General features: G+C 42.6%; 1 protein-coding gene across 10 annotated transcripts in view; it reads left to right on the top strand.

The window, feature by feature from the left end:
- TACC1 (transforming acidic coiled-coil containing protein 1) overlaps positions 1-14598 on the top strand; it is a 503193-nt gene that overhangs the window by 464625 nt on the left and 23970 nt on the right. For 8 of the 10 annotated variants that reach the window (XM_069214007.1, XM_069214008.1, XM_069214004.1 and 5 more), the window contains one exon: positions 4800-4946. The exons of the other annotated variants lie outside the window; for them this stretch is intronic. In XM_069214007.1, coding sequence (XP_069070108.1) covers positions 4800-4946 — 147 coding nt within the window. The remainder of the gene's footprint in view (positions 1-4799; positions 4947-14598) is intronic. 10 annotated transcript variants of the gene reach the window in all.

Genomic DNA, 14598 nt, shown 5'->3' with positions numbered 1-14598 from the left:
GCGCATGAGACGGCTGGCCAAACATACATGTGCACTGAGGGGGGGGTGCTGAGCACTACCCCTGTGTGCTCATCATGGTCCGTGGTCCCGCCCCTACTACACTACAGCATTAATAAACATAGTTTATTATCGTTGTAGTGTAGAAGGTTGGCAGCTGCTGCTGCTGGCGGGGGTGACGCTTCTCCACCCAAATGGAGGAGCCGCCCCTGGTGGCATCGTGGATGTTGCTCATGTTCAAGGCTGTTTTCCTTCATGATCACAGGTAATAATAACAGAAGATACACGAGGCATGGTTTGCATATAACACATGGTGGTGGTCACACAAAGGTGGATTCGGCTTAGTTTAATCAGCAGTGTTTAAGAAATGCAGGGTTGTCGCTTGCTTTTCTCTTTTCATACCAAACCTTTTATTCATAGCTAAGATGAGTGTTTGCAAGGATACTAAAAGAAACAATCTGAAGGTAGAGGGCGTCTTGTTCTGTTTTTAGATTCATGCCATTTTGATGTTTTTATCCCCATTACTGAAACAAGTGCAACTACAAATGTTGTAACTCATCCTACGGATGAGATTACATGTCACATTGTTTTTACCACTGACAGAGACGAGTATGAATGTTGTTCATTTATTGGTTTGATTATGCTTTGTTTAATTTCTTTTCGCTTTTAGATGTTTTTATTTAGGGATATAAATACTGTGAGTTCTTAAGCATTTTGTTTGGTTTCCATGTTTTGGTTTGCCTAGCTGTTGTACTAGTTATGTATCATGTGTCTATTCATAAGTAATGAATTTTAGTGTTTTTTTTATGATAACCGTGACTGCACTTTTACTGATTTTTATAGTGACTTTTGATTTATTTTGTTAAATGGTTCGGCGTTGAATAACCAAAGTTACCAAAAACTGCACTTGAAATGTTTTTTTCTGGTAATTATCAGAATCCATAGCAGAGTTTCCTGCACTTAACCCTGTGTAGCCAGCTAACCTCTTCTGTGCCTGGGTTGGCCACCAATCCTGGGCTCTGACCAGGGCCTTCACTCAGTTCTCAATGGGTCCCCTAACCCTGGCTACACACGGCGTTTAGCTGTGCACAGTTTTGTGATTGGCTGCAAGGCCTGGCATCCGGGCCCTGTGCCCGCTGATACCCCTCACTCTGGACCACCTTCTGATATACACAGCATGGTTGGACACAGGGCCTGACCCAAGGTAGTCCCTGCGCCCAGCTCCCTATGGCTTCCAGCATCTGCACTGCATGGTCTTTAGATAGCTATAATGAGGGGGTGAACGCCCCCTGCATATGGCCTACAGCCATGTGCAGCAGAATGTCAGGCCCTGCACACATTCCTTTGGGGCAGACAACACATGCAGCTCAGGGTCTCTGTCTAAAGACAGCCAGGGTTGGCAAAAGATCCCAATATCATATGAGGGGCGGACCCCTGATTCACAAAGGTTTCAGCTGTGAGCAGCAGGGTTGGCTGCAGAGGTCTCCAAAACCTGTGCCCAACCCTCCATGGGCAGGCAAACCCAGCTGCACACAAGCCCAATGTCCTACCCCTTGCCAGTGGCCCTCACCTGCAGCACATGATCTTTGTCTGTGTGCAGTGGTGTTGGCCCCAGGCCTTGGCCTCAGGCCAGCACCTGAACCAATCACTCTGCTGGTGGCAAGCAACCATAACATATAACACTTGACCAACCCTCAGTGGGTGGTGATCCACAGCTATGCATGGCCTTTGGCTGTGCGCAATGTGAGTTGAGGGTCTTGACTGTTGCTAGGCCCTTTTTCCAATTTCAGTGCATGTGCCATCCCACACATATGGCTGTAGGCCAAGTGGAGCGGTAGCACATTGAACGCAATTTTTCTTCTTATTTTTTTACAGGATTTGTGAATCCTGTGATGGATTTATGGAACTTAAGTCCCAGGGAAGTTCCAGGTTCAGCAAATCTAACACTGGATTTACAAATTTAATGATAAAACTAAATTTTTGGGTCATTATTTTATTGCCACAGGGTTCCCATTCAGCCCACTGCCGCCAGATGGGCCTAGGAGCCAGGGTAGGTCACTGTGTTGCCTCCGTGCTGTTTTTTAGGGTTGAGCCTGCGGGTGCATGCGCTAGCGAATGCATCACACATGCAAGACACTGTTGTGTTCAGTAAAGGGCTTGGAGCCCCCTACTGCACGCCATTTGTTGGTTTGCGTGGCACTCTTTTTTAAAGCCTCGTAATTTGTCAAGGCACTTATGGCATCATTTACGTTTCTCTGTGTGAAGCAGGGATCAAGCACTTATTAATTTCAACTTAATTAGTGCCCATCCGCAGCTCCCGATGTGATCAAGGTACTATTTAATTCTAACTTCCAGTGCCCCTCAAACAGAAGGCATGTGACTGGCAAACATGTGCCCAGCAGGGCAAACAAAATTGCAGTTTTATTTTTTAAAGCTAACTTTATTTTATTTTGTTAAGTCGTCTTTTCTCAGTTTCCACTCATGTTTTTTGTGTGTTTTTGCTCGTGGGTGCTGTTGTCAAAAGATGATAGTTAACATATTTGAAATATGCGAGACCCATTGTTTTGCAAATGCTTGTTCTTTTTCCCAGCACTTACTGGAAACGCGATGTAGGGTTATGTCAGATGTAACATCAACTTTTCTGTAACTGACATCCAGTCAGGGCACGCAAGTTCTCACATCTGGAGCTAGATTCACAAATATACAATTTACGTTGGGAGGAAAAGTTACCTATTTCTATGGTGGGACTTTGTTTTCTTTTAATTTCATTCTTAAACTGCAGAGAATCCATGAATGCATTTGCCTCTCTTGCTCTTAAATGTATTTTCTTTATTCTCACACTGAGACACTTTTTAAATGCGTCTCTCCAGCTACTGAACGGTCTTGCACCTAACCAATTAAAGGTACATCTTTCAGTAAAGCTGTATTTACACTCCAAGATTGTAATTCCGTTCAGCTGTTTTTGCCGGTATCAGGCAAACAATCATATGGTAGTTAAATGGGGAAATATCACGTTTTAGACTGCCCGCATTTTTTAGGACCTCACTTGATGGATGTGCACAAAACTTACCAGAAAGAACTTAAAATGCCTGTTCTTTTGTTTTCGAACATTTTTATGCGGATTTGTTCAAAGAGGACAACGTTATTGAGAAAACAAAAAATACCCTATTAATGGAGAGTCTTGTGTAATCATTAAAGTGGGGCATCGCCAACTGTTATGAATATATATTTATTTAACATATGAACACATTATCCTATCCCTAATTTACAGTAGGGGTATGCAAAATTTGCATGATTTTTTTTTTTTGCCCAATTATGCAAAATTTCAGAAAAATAACACAAAATTACAGATAATTACGAAAACGTAAATAACATTTTGTGCTGTATTTTACTGTAAAATGCTTCCTACTGCCCGTTTTGGATGTGAGGACACAGTTCACACTTAAAGAAAAAAAGTGAAAAAAACAAAAGGTAGCTAGTAGCGTTTAGGTTGTTGTGTTGTCCTCATGGGCTCGTGTCTTCATTTTTTGCCTTAAATAGCACATAATTGCACAATGTGACGTCATTTTGGTAACTTTATGTAAAAAAGCAACATATTACATTTCACAAGATTACACTACCGTAAGGGAAATTATTCCCTAGCCCAATTTTACACATCTGTGTGACTTGCTTCTGCTGTCATAACAATCACCTCTGTGATTTAATCACAATATATCAGCACAGGAACAATAGTATGAGAAGTATTTTACAAGAACCATTGTCACAATCTCTGAACACACTGATTCGACAAATTGATTATTCCAGTTAATTCCTACCAGTGCTAGGAGAGTGTGGTGATTGTCTTTTGGTAGTGCGCTCAAGCTGGTGCACATATGTCCGCTATTCCTCACTGATTACTTCTGTTTTGACTCCCTTGAAAATGTAAAAGAATTTGGAACAAAAGATAATTGAAATGACTGCATTATTCCTACTTAATTTGTGCCAAACTTTATGCAAACCATTCCACCCTCACTTATTGTATTGTGTAGAGTACCAAGTTTAGATTACTCTGCTATTTTGTGGTATGGTTATCCTAAGTAGGATAAGGTAAATCCATATCTGTAACTGCTCCTACTACTTATAAAATGATGGATGTCCTGGCCCCTGGTATTTTCAGTTCAGATGTAAAGACTTTCAGTGTTTAGCCATAGACAAAATAGATTTAATTGATTTTTTTTCCCCCAAAAAAAGTACAATGGAAACCTGGTATACAGAAGAGAAATAGAAACAGTGCAAACTATTTTACCATTTCAAGAGTAGTCGTAGAAAGGCTCCTTGTTACTGTTTGACAAACAAAGGAAGATGGTTTCATCCATGTTTTCAATTTACTGTCCATTGAATTATCTAAAGATTTTTCAGTGCACAAGACTTCTGAAATTCAGCAAAATTATTACTGTCTTATTGAGTCTTCATAGTGAAGGCCTAGTTAGACTTTGGTGGATGGGTTACTCCGTCACAAACATAATGAATATCCTATTCGCCATTATACAAGTGCCTTATAACCTATAAAAAGATAGAAGGAATGTCAGTCACGTTTTTGATGGAGTACCCATCCACCAAACTCAAAATGAGGCCTGAAGGCTAGAAAGGTGTTCTTGATGTATTGCATTACTTGGCCATCTATTCTGGCAAGCTCTAGTGCCTTTTCACCTCAAGTGTTCCCAAATGAATGAACGCAAAGGGTGATACAGTGAAATCATAGAGGTTTTTAATAGCAGGTGCGGTTGAAAGTTGGAAGTAAAGAATGCTTCTTCTCTCTGCAGAATGACTTGCTGTCTTCAGTGGACATCTGTAGTGCAAAGCCCACAGGGCCCACCAGCACTGGAGGATGTGGGACAGAAAGTCCTCCCGATGGTCTCAACCTCAGTGAGTCAGACAAGTCAGCTGTCCTCACTTTAATAAGAGAAGAGGTAAATTGATTATTCTCTTATGGACGCATGTAGAATCAAACTGTAGTAGACTGATGAGTAAACCCACCACATTTTCACCCTCACCCCCTTATCACATGCCAATCTCTTTCCAAACCATTTCATATCATACTAATGTGTCATTCAATAGTGCATGGAGATGTGAAGACCAATGGCATTCTGATGTTTGAAATTGCGAAGATATATTTGCTTTGTGGAGACATACAACATTTTGCTGTGTTGTGAGCAATTAAATACATTTGTGTTGTGGTTATGTTTTGTTTAGGAAGTGAAGATGTATGGATATGTCATGATGGTAAGATTAGGAGTTGTCATGTAGCTTTAGGACATTTTGAGGATGATGTTCATATATAATTTACAGTCTTGTGTTAATAGTGGATGTATTTGGTTGTGCTGGTTTATGGACCTCTGTTGTTAAATCGTGTGGATCTGTGATGTTAAGAGTTTTAATGTTGGACTCTACGTGTTGATGGGGTTGTGCTGTTGTAGGGTTTGTAACAATATTAAACAATATACTAATGACTGACTGGGTTTGGTTATGATGGGTTTAGGATGTTGAGATGAATTATGTTCCTGTATGTTCATGTTCATGTTCATGTTAATGTTCGGTGAAGGTGATGATGATATGTATTAGGTCGTGGCTTTAGCAGGCTTTTCCGTGAACTTCTTTTCATCTCGTCGAGGCAAGACCTAATACAGGACATATACAGTTCGACCGATATAAGACATGGTTTCTTGTATTTATTGTCTTTGCTGTCTGATTTTCAGGAATAATTCGCTGTTTCCTATAAAGCAATCCTCAATTTTCTTTTCTTTTAATATTTTTTATTTGGCAAACCACACAATTAAAGAAATAACATGCAAACAACACGCACACTGGCGGAGTTAACAAGTTATCTGCCAGACTCTATCATTGTCTAATCTTTTAATGATTATGCTGCTCTCTTATAATACACAGACTACCATACCATGTAAGTGACTTAAAATCACGTGTGTTTCCGAGGAACAGAGATGGAATGACAGATAAAAGAAATACAAAAGTTGTAAAGTGAAACTCGTACATTTCTTTGCTCCTATTGACTAATACATTTTAGCCCTGGAGAACTACAGTCCGGAACAAGAGCACCCAGTATCTGGGCAGTGTACGTGTTTCTGGGCATCTGCTTCCTGCACACACTTAACTCTAGCCAAGAAAAAAATGTCCCCGTCATCTGTGTCAATCCACATTTCTTCCCCTCAATATCTTCAGTTCGTTCTTTATGTTCATGCAGGCCCTTTCTCACCAGATTGTTTGAGCTGAGGTCTGGAAGAAAGAGGAGAGTTGATACCAGTGGACAACACACTATGTTCAACTCCCAAACCCCCTGTACACGTTCATTATCGTTCCAGTTTCCATTTGTTACTGCTCAAGATAGTCCTCTTGGGACCTTTTGTTTTACTGTTATCTATTGCTCTACCCATTTTATTCTCTTTTAAAAGAATTCCGGATTTACCACATTGACTTTGACGGTCTGCTAGATCTTCATGAACCTGTTACTGTGCCAGACATTGGGACAGTCTGAAAGTGGCTTTACATCGGCCATCAGGGGACTACCTTGAGACGTTCTTTCCTCTTGCCAATCCTTTTGCCAGCTCTTTTGTCATGAGGCTTAGGGGTAGTACAATTAATCTCTCCTTTACTTATTCATCTTTTTTTGCCATGTTCTTTCTGTGAAGGAGCAGCTCAGAGAGCTGTCTGTCTAATAACCTTATTGTCAGGAATTCCTCCTTCTTGGTGTGTATTCTGCCAGCAAAAACACAGTGGGCTAGTGCATCTTGGTTCTCTGGCATAGACTACGATACTGGTCTACCCTGTCATCTGAGGGAGAGCACGCAGCCTCTTTTTGTGAACAGACTTCCACTGTTTCCCAGCACTTCCCCCCCCCATCTCTCTTGCACACCAGATTGGCAAGTCCAGGGTTATCCGCTCCATTAAGGTGTGGGTTCTCGCATCTGCCAAGCACACTGTCCAAAGCAGTCCTCACCAGGTCAGAGGAAATTGGCCGATCACTATTGGGGGCACAGCATGTGTAAGAGCCCAGGATTGTAGCATGGATGAGGTTAATTCAGCACTTCATTTATTCCTAGGATAAACCTCTACACCCATTGAAAAGAGGATCCCTGATGAACAGCCCCTTCTCCTCACTGATCTACTCACTGTGGAAACATACCATGCCCTCGGAATGCCAGCCAGAGAGCCATAATGCAGTGACTATCTTAGGTCCCTGCCCTCTCACCTTTAATTTCATGTTAATATATGTGCTGATTATACTGAGTTACGTTTTTCGTGATTATGTAGTATCCTATTGTGTTCAGTGCCTATATTTCATGTGCATCAAGTGAACCAGCGTCATTCTTTTGTGTGCAGTACCGTTCCATTAAAATGAATTCTCAGTTAATGTGTTATATTCAGTATTTCTCAGCCCACACCTTTAATGCCACCTCTAAATAGAAGGCTACTCCAAACAGTTCGATGTTTAGGTATCTCTTGAAGCACATGCTGTTTGTTTCACTCCTAAGACAGGAGTTCTGGTCATGTCTGAGTCTGTGTCTCTAAACTCTTCTATATCTGCCTTTTTAGGGTCGAGCCTGCGCCGCATGCGCTTGTGCATGCGTATCGCTTGCAAGACGCTTTAGTAGTTAGAAAAGGGCTCGGGTCCACGTCACGTCTGTGTCTTTCATTGGTTCGTGGGCTTGCCTTTTAAAATATGATTGCTTTTATTAATGGAAGGCATGCATACGTCATGCCTTTTCCGGTGGTTAGCCCTCCTCGAGCACAGTGACTAAGTACTGAAAACATGCGAGTCTCGCTGTTTTCCGTCCGATTTGTGGACTACTTTTTATCTTTTTTCACAGCACGATCTCGCTTGGCAGAAGTTGAGCGTTTTGCATGACATCCGCCCTCTTTTTTTCCATTTAATGTGGCAAGAAAAGTCCGGTTGGGACATTACAACTGCTAATAGCTCTAACTCGGAGAAATGCGAGACCCGCTGCATTGCAAATGCTTGTTTGTTTTTGCACTTAAATACTTGTTCATGGATGTGATTTAAATGTCTGAAAGTAGACTCCTGGCCAGAGTATAATGAGATGCCAGGAATATTATTATCCATGCTCGTTTCTTCAGTATACCAACATAAAGTGTAAAGTATTTTGAATTTGATTTGAATTTTAGTCTTGACCTCTCCAGAAATAAGTGGGAAACTTTCAATGCCATTGTAGAGGTCAAAACATCGTTGACATCAGAGACGGGCCTCAATACTCTTGCTTCTTGGAAACATCGGTATAGGCATTTCAGTAAACCAAGCATGCCATCAGCAGGGCTCCAATCAACCTATAGTCACTCTAAAGTAGCAGAAGGTCTTTCTGGACCTTGGACAAGAGGATGCACTTATCCCCACTGTAAAGCAAAAGGGTGAAGGTAGCAGTAAAAATGTCACCTAGAGTTCTTTTGTTGGGGCTGTTGCAAAAGGTAGGCCCTCACTTGTGGGCCAGTCAAACAAGGGTTATATCTACCAGTCGTGGTTCCATTCAAACATAGATATTTCACGGTCATCCAGTGATAGGTGTGCTCTAGGTGTATATTCTTCAGGTTATCTGGACCTTGTTGAGTTCTCTGCAGCATATATTAACCAGGTCTTTTGATGCACTAATGTGCCACCTGTGAGCATACAGGATCTTGGCTAATCCTTGGGAAGTTTTGGTAAAGTCTGCCAAGATTGTTGGAGGGAGTATTTGGGGTAGGAGCAGGGCTTTCTTTGAAAACTTCAGTTACATTTCCTCTATTGTGTCTAAGATCCTCTCCCCCTTTCTGTAGGACAATATTTTTCCTACTTCTACCCTGATGATTCTGCTAAACATTTCCACTATGTTAAAATGGTTTATTGTTTATCCTAGGGTGCCAATTGTATGTTAACAGATATTTGTACAGTGCTGCATTGAAATTAGTCTGGCTTCGCAGTGCTGTCAGTTTCAGGTACCTTCTAGTCCAAATATTCTGTGATTGCATCACAGACAGGAATCTGCTTTTGTGATTGGTTGGAGGATGTGATTGTATACTATTATGGCTAACACTGTGGTGATCTCAGATACACCAGCTATATGGAATATCTGACCTGCAGCTCACCCATAGCTCTGTGCATGTCTTTATCCAGAGAGTTCGTCTTAAGTCCAGCATCCTAGTCCTTAGAAACCATCGAAAAGTGCTTAGATCTAAAAGTTCCTCCCCTCCTGTACTAATTGATTGTGTTACTCAGTAATGTACAAACGTTTCAGACCAGGTGATTTTGGAAGTGTTAGTATGCTGTCCACTGCTCCTTCACAATTGTTCCTAAACTATTCTGTTTAATAGCAGAGTGTAAATATTTGAATTCTATTGTAAAGTGGCTCATATACTTTCTAGGTCAGGCACTCTATGCAAGACTCCTAAATAAATTGGCATTATGAACTGTTGTATAAATGTATCCCTCTGAAGTGACCAAACAAACTGATAGAAGTCTATAAAATTTTAAATAAAAAGTATAAAATTTAAAGATATCGGTTGGTGAGAGTGCACCTTAAGTCTTTTTAATCATAGCAGGTTGTTTATCTTCCAGGAAATAGATTCAAGGTTTTTTTCAGCTGATCCGAGACCATCACTTTGGGTCTAGTATTGTCGTCTTAAAGTAGAATTAAGTAGCCTTGAGGCAACGCGTTTTAGCATTACGCAAAGCTCTTCAGCTGAATCAACAAGTCCAGGGATTACATATTTACATATAATTGGAAACTCATGTGCGGTACTGTTGACTGCTTGAAGCACGTTGCTTAAAATGAGTGTTAAAAGCGGTGATGCCAGAATACGTCCCTGCTTCACATCCACCTTTTCTATATTTGTTGAGGTCCTTGTGTACTCAAAACTTTTGATGACCTTAGTAGTGGTCTAGCTGTAAAGTTCTTATATCACGCTTGTTAATTAAGAATGTGCAGGCACTGAATCCTTTCATCCAAGTTCAGCTCCTGTCCAAGATATGGAAAACCTGGGAAGAGTCCAGAATTCTCCATACACGGGAGCCATTTTGCTGAAGATTTAGCTTTCCATAATGTAGGGCAAAATGAAGTGTTCTAAATAGTTTACAGGTTCTTTCTGAAGCCGCTGTGGATATTACTTATTGTATATCTTATTTTTTACCACTCTTGCATATGCTCTTTTTCGATTTTGCATTCTATTTTCACCATTGCGGTAAGGCTTATAAATGTTTAAAGTGCTGGAGCCGATAGACCCCATTTTTTTTTTATACATGCATACAAAAACACCTATTTTTATTTATTAGGAAGCATCAGCTTACCGGTGAAGCAACTTAAACGTCTGATAAGAGCAGAGCTTGCTATTTTGATTTTTTAAAATAAATATTCAGGTGGAAGCAGGTTTGTTCATGAGTCTTGTGTGTTACACACATACCCCATCCTCTTGTGTAATTTCCACTTTCAAGGGCTTTGGGCTTTATGGAATTTTGACTAAGTGCTCAAGAAATAAATACATTTTCCAGGATCATTGCTTGAAAATTGGAGCAATTGTTTCCAGTTCCTCTCTTGGCTCAAATACAAAAAGTGTATGAATCTTTGTCTGTAGTCACAATTTTTAGGTCTCGCTGAAGACATATTCTGTCTGCTGTGAGACACATTGTTACTTTACAGTGGGCTTGGATTCTGCCCATTGTTTACCATTGGTTGGCTTCATTGTCATTCTCATTTGTTTGCTTCTTATTCTTTTCCTGTGTGGGCTTTTGTCCTCTTGTGTTTGTCCTGCCCATGCAGCATGAACACGTTACACCTTTTGCTGCTCACTTTTTCAGGCCCTACTTTTTGCTTAAACACTTTGACAGTGCATGTATTTTCTGCTGCCTCGTGTGCTTCCTCTGCTTGCTCCTCGATGCTTAGTGTTCCACTCCTTTGCCTGTGAACATCCCCCAGCATTGCCTTCTTGCCTGTGTGCTCTCTCCCCCAGCTCTATGTTTCTGTCTTTGACATATTTAATCCCCGTTACTCATGCCGTAGAGTTCTTCCCCTGCGCCTCCATTTTGCTTCCACTTCTACTGTACCACCAATTTGCTTCTGCCTTTTTTCCCTCATGTTGGTTCTGCCCCCATCTGCGCCCCCTGGGTTGCTTCCATTCACATGACTTAAAAATACACCACACCTGCGCCCCGTATTACTTGTGCCCCTCACCTCATGTTGCTTCCGCCGCTCACCCTTGTGTTGCTTCAGACCTGAACTGATCCCCCAGTGATGCTTCCTTCCAACCACCCTCTAAAGGAAAAAAATAACAATGAAAGGTTTCTCTTTTTTTGATAGTTATCTATCCAACTTGGTTCGGTAAATAACATTTTTAAAAAGAGCCGAGTTGAGCTTTTTAAGAAAAATTCTTTAGCAATGTGGCACAAAATCTGGGATGATGTGCTGCTTGCCACTTGGCTAAAACCATTGGCAAAGCGAATAGGTCACGAAGGCGAGTCCTATTGTCTTTGAAAATGCTTGTTTATTTCTCCCACTATGTGGCTCAGAATAACTCCTTTTATGATTTATTAGATTTTTTTAAACTGTTCTTAGCTCGTTCATTTGGTGTGATTGTGTCTTTTTCACTATCTCCGTGTGCAAAACATTTGTAGATTTGTGATAATGCAGAATGATATTTAGCGGTTTTGTTTTTCTCTTGGGATTGTGTTCTGTCCACTTGTGGCTGTTTCAGACTTAAAGTTCTCTATTGCTCCATGGCTTACTGATTTTACTTATTAACATGATTGTACTTGAAGAACCACATATTTGAGTGCAGCAACCAGTGGACTACCTTTGGAAAATAGGAACAATGGTATATTGTGCTGGCTAGTGCCGCTCATGGATATGGTCCAAATTGAAGCTATTAGAAGATGCCCCTTCATTCAGCAAGGAATTCAGAAGAGAGTGATTCAGTATGCTTTTTGATTAGCTCTTTGTAGCATTTCCTGTCTCTTTGACACACGAGGGATTGAAGTTTGAACTCTACTCCTCCATAGTATGTCATGTGCTCTTGCCATTGGCAGTCTCAAACAGCATCAGGAAGATGATCCTTTGATGATACGGTGTTATTAAGCTGGTACTCGCACATTTTTGTGAAAGATTGAACTTTAAACTACTTGCTATATTGTATTCCTTTGAGGAGCTCCTGTAATAGTGAAGTATGTATCAGAAATTACAGTCAGCCTGTTTGTTGTACTACAATGACCATCATGCACTGGCAAGGACTACTGAGCCAAGGACTGGATATAATAAAGTTTGAAAAGATGAACTGTATGATACACAACTACATGGTCCATAGCCTAGCGTAACACTACAAGCAAAGAAAGGGCAGCGTAAGCCTTGAACTTCACCTGTAAATGATGTGCTGGACTGATGTTGTATGCCCCTCATACTGTTCTTCTTGGACTGTGAGGTTGTGGTAGAAATGTAATGCAGGCATGCCTAAATCAAATCATTAAATCAAATCATTAACATTTATAAAGCGCGCTACTCACCCGTGCGGGTCTCAAGGCGCTAGGGGAAAAAGGGGGGGTTATCGCTGTTCGAACAGCCAGGTCTTTAGGAGTCTCCGGAAAGCGTAGTGGTCCTGGGTGGTCCTGAGGCTGGTGGGGAGGGAGTTCCAGTTCTTGGCCGCCAGGAAGGAGAAAGATCTCCCACCCGCCGTGGAGCGGTGGATGCGAGGGACAGCAGCAAGTGCGAGGCCAGAGGAGCGGAGGAGGCGGGTGGGGACGTAGAAGCTGAGGCGTCTGTTGAGGTATTCCGGTCCCTTGTCGTAGAGGGCTTTGTGTGCGTGGGTGAGAAGTCGGAAGATGATCCTTTTGCTGACAGGGAGCCAATGCAGGTGTTTCAGGTGTGCGGAGATGTGGCTGCTGCGGGGTATGTCGAGGATGAGGCGGGCCGAGGCGTTTTGAATGCGTTGCAGGCGATTTTGGAGTTTGGCTGTGGTCCCGGCGTAGAGGGTGTTGCCGTAGTCCAGGCGGCTCGTGACGAGGGCGTGGGTCACGTTTTTTTTGGTGTCGGCAGGGATCCAGCGGAAGATCTTGCGGAGCATGCGGAGGGTGAGGAAGCAGGCGGAGGACACGGCGTTGACTTGGTCATGGTGAGAAGAGGGTCCAAGATGAAGCCGAGGTTGCGGGCGTGGTCTGTGGGGGTCGGTGCGGTGCCGAGGGCCGTGGGCCACCAGGAGTCGTCCCAGGCGGACGGGGTGTTGCCGAGGATGAGGACTTCCGTTTTTTCAGAGTTCAGCTTTAGGCGGCTGAGCCTCATCCAATCTGCGACGTCCTTCATACCCTCTTGTAGGTTGGTCTTGGCGCTGGCGGGGTCCTTGGTGAGGGAGAGTATAAGTTGGGTGTCGTCGGCGTAGGAGGTGGTGATGATGTCGTGCTTGCGTACGATGTTGGCGAGGGGGCTCATGTAGACATTGAAGAGTGTCGGGCTGAGCGATGAGCCTTGGGGTACGCCGCAGATGATCTTGGTGGGTTCTGAGCGAAACAGAGGGAGGTAAACTCTTTGGGAACGGTTTGAGAGGAAGGAGGCGATCCAGTCCAGGGCTATGCCTTGGATCCCGGTGGAGCGGAGGCAAGTGATTAGGGTGCGGTGACAGACGGTGTCAAAGGCAGCCGAGAGGTCGAGCAGAATGAGGGCGACTGTTTCACCGTTGTCCATCAGGGTTCTGATGTCGTCAGTGACTGAGATGAGGGCGATTTCAGTGCTGTGGTTGGTTCGGAATCCGGTTTGTGAGGGGTCGAGCAGGTTGTTGTCTTCCAGGAAGGTGGTCAGCTGTTTGTTGACGGTCTTTTCTATTACTTTGGCTGGGAAAGGCAGAAGAGAGAGGGGGCGGATGTTTTTTAGGTCGCTCGGGTCAGCCGTAGGTTTCTTTAGTAGGGCGTTGACTTCGGCGTGTTTCCAGCATTCGGGGAAGGTAGCAGAGGAAAAAGAAGAGTTGATGATGGTCTGGAGGTGCGGGGCGATGATGTCGTCGGCTTTGTTAAAGATGAAGTGCGGGCAGGGGTCCGAAGGGGCGCCGGAGTGAATAGAGTTCATGATGGATTTGGTTTCTTCCGTGTTGATGTGGGACCAGTTGTTGAGGGTGATGGCCGTGGATGCCAAACATCATTTGCCAAAATTAACACCCATCTTTTGTCACCAAGTAAAAGGTTTTTAAGCTTCAATACACTTATTTTAATTGTGGGAGGTCCACTGCATTCCCCTAATAAACTAGCCTTCCATATTTTAGATACTCTACTATCCTTGTGTAAATTACTTGTCATTTTACTTCTTTCTGTACATGCTTCACACATGCCATGCCTTAATCTATGTCCCAATTCCAATACATTGACATCAGTTCACTAAACTACCAGGGGTAGAGGAAGTGACACTACACACACCATTTGACTTGAATAACATTAGAACAAGTAATGTCACATGACCTTAACCCTGCTAATATCATATTTGATATTGCTCAGGTGTCCTAATAACTTAATGATTAATATAATACAGACAAATGTGTACTTTAGATACCTCGTATGATATTGTGCTAATACGACATGACAATTTGTGAGCCCTA

This window comes from Pleurodeles waltl, chromosome 11 (genome assembly GCF_031143425.1).
Source record: "Pleurodeles waltl isolate 20211129_DDA chromosome 11, aPleWal1.hap1.20221129, whole genome shotgun sequence".
Classification (NCBI taxonomy): domain Eukaryota; kingdom Metazoa; phylum Chordata; class Amphibia; order Caudata; family Salamandridae; genus Pleurodeles; species Pleurodeles waltl.
Note: the sequence above shows the minus strand (reverse complement) of the source record. Positions and strands in the feature narration are given on the sequence as shown.